At 39.1% G+C, this 18,059-nt stretch overlaps 1 protein-coding gene across 1 annotated transcript in view; it reads right to left on the reverse strand.

The window, feature by feature from the left end:
• Window positions 1-1,211: 1,211 nt before the first annotated feature.
• Window positions 1,212-18,059, reverse strand: part of RNF217 (ring finger protein 217) — a 54,146-nt gene continuing 37,298 nt past the window's right edge. The window contains exons 3-6 of the mRNA XM_088530324.1: window positions 16,503-16,667; window positions 10,441-10,642; window positions 3,281-3,352; window positions 1,212-1,303 (exon numbers count right to left, since the gene is read on the reverse strand). Coding sequence (XP_088386450.1) covers window positions 1,230-1,303; window positions 3,281-3,352; window positions 10,441-10,642; window positions 16,503-16,667 — 513 coding nt within the window. The 3' untranslated portion in view covers window positions 1,212-1,229. The remainder of the gene's footprint in view (window positions 1,304-3,280; window positions 3,353-10,440; window positions 10,643-16,502; window positions 16,668-18,059) is intronic.

Consider the following 18,059-nt stretch of genomic DNA (forward strand, 5'->3'; position numbering starts at 1 on the left):
GTGATAGTCTGAAGTTAGGAACAGGGAGCAAGAATAGCTGTTCTCTTCAAAGACATTCAGCAACGTGCCAGAAAGGAAGGGAGACACCGGAAGCACAGAAGAATAAAACTGTTTCCTAAGAATTCATGCCTCCTCCTGTTACACAAACTTCTTAAGTTTTCCTTATGAGGCATCAGTGGATGCTCTAAGACGTGGGTAGTCCTCTTTAAAAAAAAAAAATAAAATAAAAAAAATAAAAAAAAAAAGAGGGCTTTTTAGGTAATAAAATATCATCAATTTAAACTTCACGTAACTAGAGTAAGCAGTAAGTATGCCAAGTCAGAAGAGAAAAGCGAATACATTTCCTTGTACATTTGTGGATCACATTTCAGTGAATAACTGGGAATAGAACAAGCCACGGCTACTTCTCACCAGTTAAACCTCCCAAATCTTTTCTTTTCAGTGGGAAAGGTGCAAAATGCTGTACTCTTAAAGTTACTCCCCCCCCCCAAATTCTATTTATAAGCTGATAAAATTTAAAGCAAACTCAGTGTACTTATAGGTGTACTTATGAAGTTTCAATAGTCATCTTGTATCTCCTTGAGGCACTGTTATTTGGCTGGGGCAATCCAGGCCGCAGAAATGCCACCTACACTCTTGGTCGGTGCGGAAGATAACCAGCTGTCACGTCCTGGCATGTGCTGGGGGTTTGGTATGCTGAACAGAATGCTGTATGATGGAAGTTATTTACAGAATTCGCTTTTAATACCAAAAGTAGAGCGCTTAGTGTACAGTAAGAGCCCAAACACTTCTAAGCATTTCCCCCTGGAAGGCCGACGCTGAAGTTAAACGGAGCACGTGTCAGCAGTTAAATGCTTTCTTCACAGGCCAAATCAGTAGTAGAGTCGTGGCTACAACGCAGACTTTGATTGTCTAGTTCAAAAACTTGGATTTAAATTTAAAATAAAATAAAATAAAATAAAAACTCCGAAGTAATAATTAAAAAAAGGACCAAAAAAACCCACCAAACAAACAAAACCGAAAAAACAAAACCCCCAAAGCAAACGAACATCCACATCCAAAGCAGCAGTCGGGGCCCATCTCGTCGGGAGTGCGGAGGAGCGTGAGGGAGCGTTCCTGTCGGTGGGAAGATGGCGGGCGCTGCCCGCTGGGCGGCGGCTCGGCCCGGCAGGGCCCAGCGCGGCCTGGTCCTGCGGCGCCCGCGCAGTCCACGCGAGCCAGGCCCGTCCTCACCAGGGCATACCTGTCCGTGACCTTTTCCTCTGCTTTTTACAAAGGCAATAGATGGGAAACACAAATAGACCTGCCAAAACAAGAAGGCCAGACAACAGACATAATTAAAATGCTGGGCTTTGGGCAGTCGCTTTGCTCTTTGGGGTATATAGAGCATTCAGCATTTCCATCTCTGAGAGCACGTAGGCATTTGGACAAGCAGAAAAAAAACACACTGGAGTGCAAGTGTCGTTTTGGTAACACGTTAAACTGGGGCTCTCCTCTGCTTACTTGAGAACAAACTCCTGCTAAAGCCCCCAAGCCTGACAAATTCCTTACCAGTGATCTGCTTCGTAAGAGATATACACATTCAAAGTTTTAAGTTTGTTAAGTTTTATACTTTTTATAAATTTTTAAAGTTCAAATTTTTAGAGCTAAATCCAGGGCTGATTTAATTAAACCGGTTTTCATAAACACGTATCATGTTCATCTGAAAAGCTAAAAAATATCTGCTCATTGTAACTTTGGAATTCTGGGTTTATTTCTTCCCCAAATCCCACTCCTTCCAAATCCCCTTAGCTTTTAATTCAAGCAGTTTCACAAGTATTAAAGACAACATATTGTATCTGTACTTTTTTTTTTTTTTTAAACAAGCATCCTTTATCGATCATTACGTAATAAAATGTTTATTCTTGACCGGAAGGGATTTTTTTTTTAATCTTAGAAAGTTGTTTGAGTGAAAGTATAAAAGAAAATCAAAAAATCAGATTTATCTAAGCGAAAAATAGCTTGTCATAATAGAGATTCTTTCGACACCAACAGAAAAAGTGCATCTTATCTCCCCCTCTCCTCCCCACCAACTGAGATGTCGAAGAATCGCTTTTCAGGCACCACCACAGTAACCAACCATAGCAAAAGACTAGTGAGGTTCTTGCTATGAATCATCTTTTTATTGTTGCAAAACAGTTTTCAGCTATGCCACTGAGATTACTTTTACAAGTGTGCTGGCAGTAAAGGACTGCTGTAATTGTTTCAAAAGCAACACCTTACTGTCAGTAATCAATGTCTTTGGAAATGTACACACTCCTTGATTGCCTTTCTTATCTGGCCAGACCCAGGGTGGGAGTTTGGTGGCAGAACAGGCACTACTGCAGCTGCATTCCTGGAAAAGCCTCTTAGATTTAATTTTTAATGTAAGCAAAAGATGTTTTTCATTATAGATTATACCAGACTGCTGAACAAAATAAGCTTTACTGGCTGCACTTTTTGACATAAAAAAGCCACTAAAGCAACATACCTCCTCAGCCAGCCCAACTCAGAGTATTATTACAGAAAGTGTATTTTCATCTAAATACTATAAATATTCAATATATTCCTTATCATGGCAAGCATACTCTAGAAAAGCTTTATCAGTATATTGGTTATATACTGACTGGTTATGTACAATCTTATTGATGCAAATACCATACTACATATTGACTTTATCATATCAGAACAAAGGTCCATCATCCCAATATGCTTCAGAGATGGGGTTTCACCCTAAAGGTCCAATGACTTAGAGAAATTTGGTGAAGGGCTGCGAAGCATCAAGATCCGTGAGTGGCATCTTACTGGCAATATAAATGAATAGCAGCTATGCACTTTCACAGGCAAAATTACACCTTGTAGCACACCCAAAAGTTGGGTCCCAGAGGGGTGCTGAAAGAAAGGTCCAAGCCAGGCAGCCCATGGCACTAGGTATAGATTATGCAGGCATTTTTGTTATTTTAACAATAACAGGTAAGGATTTGGGATTAAAAAAGTCTTAACAATTAAAGAATGGTGGCAGGGAGGAAGAGAAACGGAGAAGAGAGGTAGACCTAAAATGTAAGTAAGGCAAGTATATTGTTATAAAGCTTTAACATTCTGAAGACATAAGTCCATTTAGTAAAAAAAAAAGTGTGTAGGTTTTACACTAAAAAACTCTGCAGTTTGTCCATCTCAGAGAGGGAAATACCGAAACGATAGTCATGCAAAAATCTGGCAAAATCAGGGTCAGACTCATTCCTGTAATTCATGTAATTCTTACCTATTACAACAGCTATGGCTCCCAGTGCCAGTCCAAGAACCAGTATTAGGGGTGTAATGAGTAGTTTTCCAGCTGAAACACAAAATTCATTAAACAATTCAAAGCAGGCATTTTATTTCCCCCTCTCCAACCATTCATAAATATTTGGATAATTTGACCTCTCAAAAGCTAGTTGGTTTTTTTTTGAATACTTCAGCAAGGTTCTTATTTGGAAAGTCAGCCTGCCAGTATAGCTAGAAATCACCACCAAAAAGCCACGTCCTTGCACACACTGCTGGCTTTATCTACCACAGTTCTCTCAATACAGCTTGCTTTGGGTATTAACAACTAACTTCAGCATCCATTCTGAAATCCTCCGGCACGGACATGAACACGAAGGATATAAGGTTACTGTCTTCTGGCTTTAGAGATTCTCCAGAGTCCCATTGTACCACAAGCGCTCTGGAAAGATGCCAAGCAAGCCCGTATCTCTGGGGAGGAAAGGTTGGCTCAAGGCAACACCACCAGCTGCTATCTAAATGTGCTTCTCCTCCCTCAAAAAGGCTACGGGAGCCTCCTCCTGTGCCGGTGCCATTTAGGACTAAATCTAACCTCTGCCAGCCCTACTTTGGATCAATATTTAAAACACTGTGTTGCTGTTCCTACATGAATAAGTTGTACTGCTTATCAGCTAGAGCATGAGGCTCTGAGACCAAATGAAACCCACTCTCATTCCCTACCTTTTTTTTTTATTTAGTCATCTGTATAATGGCAAGGAAGGAAGGCAGAGCTCCTTTTGAACCGCTGAAGGTATTTGACTTTGGTTCAAAGTTCAGTTTCAACTGCCATGGGCAGAATAATTCTCACTGCGTCAGCCAAGCGACTCAAAGATGCTGCTTTTCAGCTCTCTGAAAATGCAGCGTTCTCGAGCACTTTTACTCACACACCAGCAGTTTGAACAGAGGTTTGCAATTCACCAATTCCCCGTGTTAAGCTTAAGCTTGGAAGATTACCTTTAGAAAGGGAGGAAGAACCAGTTAATTCCCATTGCCTTCCCTCTCTTAAGTCACTTGTATCAGATTTCAGTACATGGATTACTTCATTCAGCAATGATGTAAACCCCTCCACAACCTGAAACACTAATTTGGGCAGTCTGAAGGGAAAATGAGCTATTTTGGAAATATTTACAGCAGTCAATGAATTGCTCCTTTTCACACTTCTGTTTTGATAGCTTTTAAATTTCTTAGGAGTGTTGTGATTGGGAAATATTAATTCCTAGAATAAAAAAAAAATTGGCAATACTATTGGTATTACTCTATTTGCTAGGCATCCTAATAGTAGACCTTTAGGGACTCCACCGAGTTATATTATATATACACATAAGCTGTCGTTGCCTCAATAAGTTATTGAAGTGTAGACAAGAGAATGAATGTCAAGGGATGGAAAATTCAAGTAAGCACTAAAAATCAGTGATAAAAAATATTTAAAACATTAGGAACACCTTCAACAATTTTAAAGTAAAACTCATAAAATGCTGTTTTAAGGCATAAGCGCTATATAATTTATTAATAACAATATACCATATACTATTCACATAAATTGAATGTTAGATATTTGATACCAAAATTAAGAACTTGAATAGAAAACTAAAGCACACAGAATCCAGATTCTATAGAAGGGCTAAGCTAGCTTTGACGCAAGTAATTTCTTTGCGGATACAAATCATGTTTCTTAAGCTAATTCTGTTTAATATCTTGTTGACTCATATTTGACAAACTCTGAGCTGAAATAAAGCATTAATGTTTGCCTTTTTCCTCCAGCTTGTGAATAGGATTAGTTCTATGATCTAAAAGGATGGAATGACCTTTCATGGGACAATCAATTCACTAACTATATCTTTCTTTGTTTAACCAAGGCATTCTTTCTAAATGTTAAGCTTTAAAAATAAAATTATTATATATGTATTATATCTTTGTATATCCACACAGTATCCTTTGTATACAGTGCCCTTATAAAGGCAGTCAAAACCTTTATCTTTTTTTATTTTTATCATATAAAATCATCATATACTGGTACTCAACATGACGATAGAGACCTCTGTATTAACATAATATTTACATTTTGAGGACTTTCAGATGATTTCAGAGAAGTTTCATGCTGTTGATACACAAAACCAATATTGTTCCACAAAAGGAGGAATCATTTTAGGAAACATGAGGGAATGTTTTCCCCTTGCATAACTTTCTATATATTTCCTTAAAGACACACCAAAAAAAATCCTTTGAGAATTCTTTTCCACATAAAACCCTAGTATACCAGTTTTGGAGAACAAATTTAATCACCAGCATATGAAAAATGGAAAGTTCAGTTCTCCAAGTCTAAATACCAGTATATGCTTAACTAGAGCAACTATAAGTACACATTCACAAATCAAGACAGTCATATCTAGCTAGATTTAAGTTCTAATACGAGTTTCCATCTGTACTTTAAAATGTACAATCAAATGCATAATGGGCATTCTTATAAATCAGCCTGATTTAAGCAATAAAATTCCTTTTGCAGTGCTCCCAAATGTGCACTCATAAAGCAAACCATGCACTCTGCTTTTTGGACAGCAGATCAGCCTGATTTGAAAACATGTTTGTCTTCAGATTCATACTTGAAATGCTATACACCATGCATAAAAAACTTCAGCTGCTTTAATAGCATGCATTACATGTTCTGTCCTGTTATATCCAAGTAATTAGCAAATGATTTTGAACATAATTCACTCAGCTGAATGCAGGGGATACTTAAAGTGGCATCTGAAATACACTGAAGACAGTGTAACATAAGTTTCTCCTTTCTGTATTCAATAAGGAATGTAACTCGCATCTAACTCAAGTTACAATTAAATGTCTGCCTTCAACAACTTAGCTAAGCAGAGTCTAACCAGTATGAGGGTGAAACCTCCAAGTCCAATGGGAATGTAGGATAAAAGCTATTTCATCTTCCTGTTCAGCATGGTCACAGGAAAAAGCTCCTTTAAAAACATATGCGGGCTAAAATGGGGGGGCAGAAATGCCATCAAATTAAGCAGAGATCAGTTCTTCCATCAGTTTATTTTCTTCTTTTCCTTCTTCTATTTTCTTTGCAAAGCCACTGGTTTATGAAGAACAGTATGTTTAAATTTAATGCTATCAATTTATGTTGCCATAAATGATTTTCCCTTTCTTTTATTACAGAACATTCTGTGACTGCAGGGACAGACCTTCTAAACAGAAAATACGATCCCAAGCCAGAATCTGCCATAAAATGTTCTCTCCTTTTTATATACCCCATCCACCTGGATTAAGTTTAAAAAAAAAAAAAAAGTGCCAAAGAATCTCTACTGTACAAGATCACCATATTTACTTCAACGAGCACACTTCTCCATAGCAGGAACACAAAAAAATCTCACAGGATAAAATATATCTAGCAACACTTCATTGATCTCCCACTTGCAGCTAAAAGTTAAATTCTCTAAGTAGGAGTGCATTTTACTACAGTAAATCCTACTTTTTTTCCTCACTGGGTTACATGTTCCTAAAATTTAGACACTATGCTTCATGGTGACCCTTTCCTCCGTATTCTGCTCCAGTCTCCTCTTTCCACACTCCACATTCTGAGCTTGTGTTTTGTTACAAACAAAAACAAAATCAAAGATGATGATAGAGATTCTGAAGGAGGGTCTATAAAGACAGCAGACAATGAACAAATTATTAATATTTACTACATTTTATGAAGGAAGAAATAACAACTAAAATTAGCTAGAGGCAATTTAAAAAAAAAAAAAAAACAAGTGAGGAAGGAAATATTTTCTCTGCACAATGTATAATAGAGTATTATAGCAAAACGCCCACAGATGTCGTGGAGACCAAAACTATAAGTCATTAAACAAGAACTGTATAAACTGGTGAAGCATACTTCTATTGACAGCTGTCAAGCAAAGATGCAGATGCCAACCTCAAGCAAGGTAGACCCTAAAGCAGTGATTATTGGATTACCAGCGACTTCGCTCCTGTTTCCCCTTGCCCGCTGCTGAAGACAAGGTCTGCTACACAGATGTTTGCACTTGCCCGGTTAATGAAAAAAAAAGATAAATTCTGCTGAAGAAGGCTTAAGTTTTACCAGAAAAGCTGCTCCTGCCAAGCCTCCAGCCCTCAAGTGGCAGAATCACAAGTTGGACTGACATTACTCAGAGCTGGACATGTCTTTGGAGGAGGATGTCAGGACTTTACCACGTGAGGCCTACTTAGGAAAATAAAGGCCTGGGTAAATCAAAGACCCTCGAGAACCCACACAAGTTAATCATAGCTAAAATCTTATCTAACAGAGGAAAAGCACGTGCCTAAATTCTTGATTCCTACACAAAAACAAGTTGCTACACCAATAGAGCCCTAGAGTGTTTTGCTAGTTATTCATGCAATCAAACATGAAAGCTACAATCCAATTTCTCTGTGGAGAAGCCTGATGGACTTAGGGCCCTGGATATCAGCGCAGAACTCTGGCTCATTAGGAACATGGTTTTTAACAAACTATTTTAAAAAACATGGCAATTAGTATGTTTTTTGGCAAAAGCAATTGGCTTCCTCTCTATTAACACAAACATCCTCCTGAGAAAATAACACATTAAGACAGAGGAGAGGAGTCTTGTAGAGAAAGTTTTAACAGCAAACTCTAGGAGAAATTTCGGTTGAGGTTTGGAACTTTGCTAGCCTTTCTTGGCTCACTAATTAAAGCAAGCCCAAGCATACTCACAAACAGTGATTATTCACATCTAAACTAATCTTCTTTCTTGTTAATAAAAGCTTTTTTCCCTTTTTTTTTTTTAAGAGAAAAATATTGTGCATAATACTTTCTTCAAAAAACTGTAAACAAACAAAATAATAATTTATGTATTTTAAAATCATGCATACACAGTTTCTGACATTAATCAGCAAACTGCATGTGCAGATACCACAAGTGTAAACCAATGCAAAATTTAAACCAGTAATAATGTAACTGCTGGCAGATCTAATTTTGTGATAAAAGATAGTGCTTATTCATATGTGTATCTCCACAGCACATAAAAGGTTTAATCTTGAAGCAACATTACCTATGACTCTGCACGTGAGCAGCACAGTATTTGTAATGTCCAACTATAATCTTTTGCTATCACACACAGCAACTCCAAGATCCATTTTAAAAAAATTTATACTGATTGCCATGCTGACTTTACGGAAATCTCTTCTGAAACCTTACCAAGTGCTTAGAAACAGCCTTTCAATCTAAAGCCTAAATTTATTCATGAACAGTTTACATCAATTTGTTCTAGTGCCAGTGTTACTTTCTCATGTGTTGGAATTTATCTCTATAAAATATATAGCAAACATATACAATTATTTTGAATTTTTATCCTCTTTTCCATTTATTTCCGCCTCTCTAATTCACCTCTATTTTTAAGTTTATTTTACAGCCTTGCAAATTACTTAGGTCAAGCTAATGGGGCTGTATTTCTTATGATTTGTTAAACACGCACTCCACGTTTTCTGGTCTCTCACAACTTTGTGGATCAGCTAACAACTCTTATTACCAGGCCTACGAGCTTCTGTGCCAGGTTCTGTATTACTCTAAAACGGAAATCACTTGGTTTTCTTCCTGGAACACATTTGGCTCGGGAGTATTGTTTTCAACTCAAGGCTACTGACATCTACTCATTCAATCTCTATATTCAGCATCATCCAATTGAAAAACTCAAAGCATTTCCTTATCCCAGGTAAATTCCAAATTATCTCTAAGTTCTTTGACTTGTTTCAAAGTAAAAAAAAAAAAACAAACAACAACAAAAAAAAACAAAAAACAACAACAACAACAAAAAACCTTTCCCTAATAGGCCTCCAGTTCTTAATATGGGCCCCCATACCTTTTCCTACAATGTTTGATAACAATTCCTAGCTTACACAATACCTTATACCTCTACTAATCTAATATGTTGTAGCATGTTATACAATGTACAATGGTTGTTGTGCTTCTTTAAGGTTGAGATGGGTATACACCTTGTTCAAAAGCAAATTGGGAGTCAAGCTTTTGGCGTTATATTCTTATGAGTAATACTAATATATATATGGTTGTGCTTTTAAGCTGGTTTTTATCTGAACAGAATGATCAAAGCCAAGAACGTGCACTTTGGCAGCTTTGCTATCTTCTCATGAGCGATACCATGCAAGTCTATTAGTCAGATCTCCCTCAGCTGACAGTCCTCAACTAGCAGCAAGGACCAAAAAAGCCCACAGAGGAGAACTACCTCCTTTACAAATATGGTATTTCAGATGCTTCCTTCTCCCCACTCTCCTACTGGGTAGTTCAGATTATCCTGAGCTCATCAGGCAAATCCCACTTCTGGGGACAAACATTTCCCTAGGTGTTACATGGGGTCAGCTCCTCTCCAGACACTTCACTGGGTGACCAGACTCTGCTCAGACTTAGCCAGATTTCATCATGCCATGACCTGCACTTTGGCAACAGTCAACTCCTCCTGTAGATGCTTTTGTAGATCTAGGTTTCAGCTGCTACGCGATGTGGCACATCTTTTACTGTGTGCTTGAGTAGATGCTTCTTCATTCGTATTCATTAGCAGAGGGACATAAAGAGCAGACAGCAGTAGTTACATGGGCATATGTAAAAAGATAAAGATACAAAATGAAATTTCTCACATCATAAGCCTGAGCACTGCACAGAGGATTTTCATCAAAAGTTGTTCTGTGAAACCACTGCACAATAAAAAGTCCTTTCAAGTAGCTGGGGTCACTATGAAACTTAAGGTGAATACACTATAAAGTGAATTTGATGGTCTCCGAAACAAATTAAAATTCTTTTTTTGAGACTGACTTACGCTGCAATTAGGGCTTTGCTTTTCAAGTTTGCTTGCTGTCATTACATGTTATTGAAAAAAGGTTAGGAAACATTACAAGAATAGAGGACGATACTTAATTCATACAGAGTCCATTGAAAAATAGTGTCCAAATGCTACATCTTTTAGTATTTTTAGAAAACCGCCTTTTACACAAGGGGGCAGCTGTCTGTGCCTCCTCTACTTTAAAGCAATGTGTTTTAGCATACTGATTTTTCCCCCCCAGTCACCTCATTGTGCAGCTCTCTACAAGGTACATGTATCCACTCACCACAGACAGAGCCTCGCACTAATCTCCTTAAATGTGGTCTCTCGGGGAGGTAGCGGTATTTGCATCCAAAGATACTGAGGTTTGACGTGTGATCTCCGAAGAACCGGAGCTGGCGGTATCTCTCCCCACAACGGTAACAGAAATTAGTGTTACACTGGGAACAGGTCATGTGGTCACACCCTTCCGTTCTCTGGATGTGGATCTTTATGAGCAGAACAAAAAAGAAAAGATTATTTTTTTCCCCCTAAGCACAGGAACGTAGATGCTACCCCGTATATACTGCATATACCGTGTCCAACGGGTTGACACGGTGAGCAACCCCTTGCTTAACTCAGTGTTTGCATTAACCGATACTGCAACTCTCCTCTAAGACAACAATTTTCTACAGTGTGTTTACAGAAAAACAAACATAAAAGTTGTATTTGTTTCCAAACTTTCACTGAAGCGCTTTCTATTTATTTCTTCTTTGTTAAAACCACTTCTTTGCCTCAGATGATAATCCAAATGCCCTTTCCTCTTACTGAATGATTTGAAAGATGACAAGTTGTGTTATTTCTTAGGCAGTCACATCAGTACCAACTGTTATTAACAGTAGTACAGCAAATATAGCTCGTGAACTCTGCCTGACCCACCGAATACGGGTTTCCCTCTTGTAGCACCTGTGGCCCCACTCCCTTTTCCATTACAAATTGGTTTGGCATTTTGCAACCAAAACAACTGTGCTGTTTGCATGAATGAGAAGAGTAGTAATGGATTTTTTCTTTTTAAAGAAAGTATCTGCAACTGCATTAAAAGAAATTGCACCCAGCTATCATGTTTGCCCATTAAGCAAAGCAGGGCTGTCTTGGGTTCTGCTTTCATCTTTCCACCGATTGCCTGTACGAATTAACTCATTTACCATTCCTATAGCTCCATGCATTCTTCTGCAAAATTGGTACATTTACTTACTTTGCACAGATTCTGTTGGGCTTCAGTTAATAATTCAGAGAATCTTAGAAGAAAGGATGCCCCGAGGCTGAATGTTTCACTAAACCATATTACATACTGCAGCTATGATTACAAAGCTACTTTAAATCTTGCCAACTAAAAATACAGTTACAGCACTAAGCATTTTTCTCTTTTTACAAAGCTGATGAAAACCAACATCCTATTGACTTTTACTTGTTAAAACTTGCAATGAACACCTCCATAACCCCTTACTCGTATCAGCAAATATCTATTTTGTGAGGAGGTGAAGGTGAAGGCAAAACATCACTCCTTAAAAAGGCCTTGCCAGCAACAAAGCACTTACCTGAGATGTGGAAAGCCCAGGAACTGGCCTCTCACCTGAAGAGAGGCTTGTAACTTGTGGGCTTTGGAAATTCATGAGAGGGTCAAATGTGTTTGCACTTTTAAGTCTGAAAAGCCTTGCCCACTCAGCATGCTACTGAAACTGGCGCTTCACATTCATAGATGTAGATAAGAAACAAATGGGTGTTTTCCAGTAACACTACTTTTGGTAAAAGAATGCAGAGTACAGGTAGTTAAAACTAATTCTCGGTGCACCTGCCAACAGGTAAAATTCAGAGAACTGTACAGGATTTTGTGATTTTGGAGATTACTCTCCTCATCTGCTGGTTCACAGTAACGCACTTCTATCTTAACCTTTCTGCCCACTTCCCACCCGCCCATGTATACTTCTCTCTTCAAGCATCATGAGGTTGACTCAGCATTTGTTTTCTTACAGATACATAGTGCAATTATGGGAACTTTACTTTTTGAAGATGCAGATGTAATATTACAAAACTTTTGGACAATGTTTATGAAGAAACTTCTACGCATAATGCTCTAAAAGCTGCAAGTCTGAAACAACTCCTTTTACCTGCCTTTTACAGTTTTTTTGTTGAAAAAAAAATGCTTTTTGATAAGGACAGAATCTATTGAAAAAATTAATCGTGGAGCATGGAGAGCCCGTCCATGCGCACAGACTGACAGTGTCAGATGAGCTCGACACAGCCCTGGCAGGCGGCCTTCCAGACCGACAAGTGGCATTTCATCAGAGAAACTTCAGCTCTGCTTCACGCGGCTACTCCTCCGCTGACAGAGATGGATGGCAAACCTACAGGATGGGAACGTGATGGCCGATGGGTCAGGTATGACACGAACGTTCCCCCTCGGTTGGCCGAAACAGCAGGAATGTGCCAGGCAGCGGGGACTGAGAGGAGCGCGCGGGGCTGGGAATGCGGCCTGCTATAGCGAGCTTCGGGCCTTCATCAGCTCAGAGCTTCCCAGCAACACGGCAGGGGGTAGAGGCGGCAAGATGAGAGGGAAGGACTGCCACCAGCCTCCGGGCACTCAGGTGCTATTACCGGCTTTATCCCGCACAGCAACAACTGCCCACAGCCTGCTCCCATCCAAGGCCAGACCTACTCTTCCACGGGCAGGCGAGTCCCCTCAGGAACTCAAGGGCCCCTGGAACAAGAGGGGTTTAAAAAAAAAAAAAAAAAAAAAGAAAAAAAAAAGAAAAAGAAAAAAAGCACCAACTGTGAAGTGCATGGAGTTAAGGGACTTACGGCAACAGCTGAATTAGCAGATTGGCTCGAGGACACAGTTTGGGAGCCCTAGCAGATACACCTTACTTGGCAGCTGCACAACATATACACATGACTGTAGTAATCTTCTAGAGAATGAGCAGTGGCCAAAGAGATCTTGGAAATACTTCAATATTTTCCTTGATGAACTGAGACCGAGTTGCCTTCAAACCCTTTGTAAAGGGAGGTCCGTTTTGGGAGAAAGCTTAATGCACAACTGAATCCCTTCCTACACAAGCACAGATTCTCTTCAATCCAGGCAATAAGAATTCAAAGAACACCTTAAAAAAGTATGCCTGAGTTATCTGAGAACATTCATTTTAAGCAGATAAGCAAATCCACGTATATGTTAGTAAACACTCCTTAATTTCTATTAACACTCTTGTTTTCTGAATTTTCTGCTGGTGTTCAAAGCTAAGTAAGCATCGCTACTTCGTTTCCTCTATCAGTATTCACTTTTGAGGTCTGTGGTAAGATAATACCAATGCAAGCACTTCCTTGCTTTGCTATACTGTAAAAACACTGATGAAAGACATTTTGATGGAAACTCATTGTTTCAAAAAACTGAAAACAAACAAACAAAAAAACCTACACACCCCCAAATTAGTGAGGGGGTAGGCAGATAGATTTTACATGTTTTATGAAAAGGCACTTAACGATATGCAGTCATTTCCCACCTGTCAGCCAACTGCATCTAAAACAATACCACAGCTTTGTTGGACAAATCTTGAGAAAAATGGTCTATGCTGAGTATCTCAAATCAACATACGATAAATTTGGAAGGGCTCTACAAAAAACAAAACAAAAACTCTAAGAAGTGCCATAATTCTTTTAAAATATATAAAAGAATATTAACTTGCTATTAATATACTGGTATATATTCACAAAATAACAGTAATATATTTTGAATACATGCAATATTTTTTATTAGAGCTGAAAATAATCTCTTCCTGTTAGGTGCACTAAAACTGTGTCTACCTAGAGAAAAAAGTAATTAAATTTAAAGCTTTTTAACAGTACCCATTAGTATTAACATTCCCAAGGATCACATTCTTCCAAAAATGCTTACCAAAAACCACCGCAAAACGTGTGAACACTTGCTGAAGGATCTGCCTATATATTCACTATAAGATTACTAGCACTTGCAATCTCCTATTTTCCCACCTGCATGCCCAGACGAAACAAATCGTGCATTCTACTTCTCAGTAACACAGCTACTTAAATAAAGTCTGTGTATATTTGTGTTTGGGCATGTAAAATTCTCCAAAATATATTTGTTAATATGTAAAGTTAAAATCTGTGACACTAATCAGTATCACACTTTGGAATTTACTAGCAATTTTGGAGGTCATGTCAGGAAAGACTGCCTCTATTAGACTTTCTACTTTCAGTTTCTATTTGTTTCCATTTTAGAGTAAGGATCAACTACTAATATCTTGACACTTAAAATTTTATCTTGACTTTTCCTCAATTTGTTAGTCAATTGAGACTATTGCATTTTTTAAACAAAGCATTAAAGATTCTTGTAAATGGAACATAAGCACATACTAAATTAGGATAGCCATTACATGAAACACTCCTACCTGGATCTAGAAAAAAGTCAGATCAACCCCTATGCTAACAATCCTGTTTTCTCCTTCACTCTTTTTGAATTGGAAACATGACAACCGTCTGGTTAAGTACAGACCATTATCTCATCGACAGGGTATTTTGGGGAATAACTTTCCATATAACTTTCCCTATTGCCTCCCACCATGCAAGAGGTTCTATTTTCTTTTAACTTGAAGAAGAAGAAAAAAAAAACCCCACAACCTTAAAAAACAAACAAACAAACAAAAAAAAAACACCTTTTTTGGGAACTAATACCCAAACTCACCCAACTTCAGGGCTGGAAAAGAACTGTTTAGTGCAGAAGCTTTTAGTGTCTAGCTTTTTCTTTCAAGGTCAGTGAAAACAGCTATACACTGTATATTTCAAAAAAATCACATCATTTCTTTAAAGAGTATTAAACATGTTAAGGTCTGCAACTTTTTCTTCCCCACTTGTACCTCCCCCTTTTCCCTGCCAGCGAGGCTCTCTCCCCTGCTTTTCCACGTTCACACTTCTTGGCTTAGTACCTTTCTTTTCTTTTTTGCCACCATTTATTTTTGACAAGACTGACTAGTGCTTATCTTTATGTACTTATTTCTCCAGTTACATCATTCACATTGTCATAAAGTCTGAAGCTGGATGCAGGTCAAAGCATTAAAAACAAACGGATATCCAAAGGGAACAAAGTTTGTGAAAGCACTTTACTGTGAAGACTTCCCAGAAAGCGAACGTTTTTAGAACTGGCTCAAACCTATCAACTCTTACCAAGTGCCAAGTCGTTAAAATTCTGCTCCAATGTCACGTGTACGTGGGAGGAAGGGTAAACAAATGACTGCTCATTTCAGAGCTTTAGGAATTTTGGTTAATGTTTTGAAATCTTTCAATTTCAAGCCACAGCATCAGAGGCATTTCTTTGCCCTGAGCAAAGTAAGATATTTAGTACACTGATAAACACTATCCTACTTGCTCAGGACAAGGTTTGAAGTGTGACTAAAGCATACTTCATGGGGGAGGAAAAAAAAAAAAAACCCTTCCCATTCAATATTTACTTCCTACTAAATGCTCCAGAGTTCTTACTGTGTCCTCTCCTTGAGTTAGGTGTGGAGCGATAGGTTCAAACCTATCAAAAAGCCTTTCAAACCCTTTCAAAAAGCCACAGATCCCCCCACCACAGTGCTCTCAGGGTTGTTACTTCCTACCCCCTCCAAGTAGCTGGGGATGAAGAACCACTGAGCAAACTTAAGAGCCAGCTTCATTAAGGGCAGCTGGAGAGGTGCCCATGGCTGCTCAGTCTCATTTGACTAGTTGGAAATACTGCCTGTCCTAGAGAAAATAATGAGGGTTTTTTTTTTGGGGGGGGGGGGGGGGAGAGAGGAGCACTGCTTCTTCAACTGCTAAACTAATTAAACTACTTTACAAGAAAGACTTGTGAAGGACTGATCTTTAATAAAAAAAAAGCCTTTCTAGTTTTGCCAAATCTTAAAGTCTCTCAGAGGTGACTTGCCAACAGAGTGCTTTGTGGTATTCAGCTACTGAATTCACTCAAGATTTTGGAGGAAAAAATACAAAAACAAACAAAAACACGACAGATGGCATTACATTTCTTCAAAGCTTTATTTCAGGAATAATTTGGATTGCAACACACATACATCATGAGTATAAGATGGAACCTTTTCTTAGAATTTCCATAATGTTTATTTTATGTAAGGTGTCTGCAGAATCATTTCAGGAATTGGTATGTAAAATATTTGATTCTTTTCTCCGCAGGCCTGAGCTGAGAATCGGCACAGCAAGCGTGATTTCTAAACCCAGAGTTGCAGCTACAACTATTTACTCTGGATAAATATTTTAAAAAATAAACGCTTGAGAAGACGACCTGCGAGCCAACAGAAAATAACTTACCTTGCATTTCGGACACTTCTGGGCATTCCTTTGCCCATGCTCAATTTCGTTGGCCCAGTGACGCAACAGCTTGTCTCCCTTTTTGTATTCCTTACAGTTAACACCTTCATGCCAGGGAGAGTGGCACTTAAAACACCAGACAAATTGGCAAGATGGACACTGGATCTGTGTAAATGAGAAAACACCACACTCATTTGCAAGCTGTGCTCTGACTTCACTCTAAAATGCATCTGAAAAAATACCACCCTTAAGACAGTAACTGCAACAGCTATAAAATTTTAAAATTGCTTACAAAAATACAGGTGATCACAAAAGTTAACTTTTTTTTTTTTCATTTTAAAATAGGGAAGTTAAAGAATTAATTGTTAAAACCAGTAACAGCTTCAGTCAAACAAAACACAAATAATTTATTTTAAATATAGGCACTGTTTACTGAATTCACCAAGTGACTCATTTTCTGGAATTTGCCTTTTGGCATATTATAGGTGCTCCCCAAGACACACATGCTATTACCTAAAACTGAACAGCCAAGTTTCACTTTGGTGGGACTCTCAGTCATAAACTGCACTCCCTAGGTTGTTATTAGGGAGCACTTGGTCTTCTGAAGGAAATCCAAGAAGCCCTGAATGCCTTATGAAAGTTATACAAGAAATAGCCCTGGGAAAAAGGACCAAGAACAAGTGTCTTCCTGCTTCTCAACCACGTGGGCCAACCACCACCTTGAGGTCAAGCACCTGCTCCTCTTCTCTTGAATATATAAGAGTGAGTGGAGGGTGAGCCAAGCTCACTCCATGTGCTAAAACACATACTTAAGTAGCAGAAAAGCTAAGCTCCTTAAATTGGGAAGAAAAGAAAATAAAAAAGCTCCTTTGGCTTCAAATCACTATGTAAAACACAAATAGCATCATCATTATCTTCTTCCCCCCCCCCCTTTTTTTTTTTTGAGGTAAAAAAAAAAAAAAAAAAAAAAAAAAAAAAAAAAAAAAAGGCTCACATAGCCAAAGCCAGTCCTCATATCTGGACCCTGACTAAATAAAGCAAGCGCTATACGCCTCATTACAAGGAGGCACATCCGAACTTCAGCTGTGCTTGGCAGCTGAGCTCTCCAAGTCCAACATAGGAAGTGAGGGAAGACAGGAGAGGCACGTTTCTTCAGGCGCTGCTGAGCCCTCCCCACCAGGCGCCTTCAGGCTCCGTTCAGCGCTGTCCTTGCTCCGTTCAGCGCTGTCCTTGCTTCGCTCTGGCCGACCCCCTGGATCGGGGAATTCAACCGGCTTGTGGGCAGTGCCTCCTCCCAGGCCGGGTTTACACCTGCCCACAGCAGCGGGCGGGCCCGGGGTGCTGCTCGGGAAATGGCGTCTGTGGGCACCGCCCTGGGCAAAGCCCCCACAAGAGGTTTCTCAAAACAAGGCCTCTCCTCCCACGCGCTGCCTCGGCTCCGGCACGCCGCCCGGCCCTGCTCTGCCTCCGCTCCGTTTAGGATGCCAAAGCAGGCGCTCGGAGCTCCCTCAAGTATTTTGCTGGGAAGTAGCCAAAATTATTATTTATACATGCAGC

The sequence above is a fragment of the Tinamus guttatus genome, unplaced genomic scaffold (genome assembly GCF_059628265.1).
Source record: "Tinamus guttatus ecotype Peru unplaced genomic scaffold, ASM5962826v1 Tinamus_guttatus_pri_ptg000366l, whole genome shotgun sequence".
Classification (NCBI taxonomy): Eukaryota; Metazoa; Chordata; class Aves; order Tinamiformes; family Tinamidae; genus Tinamus; species Tinamus guttatus.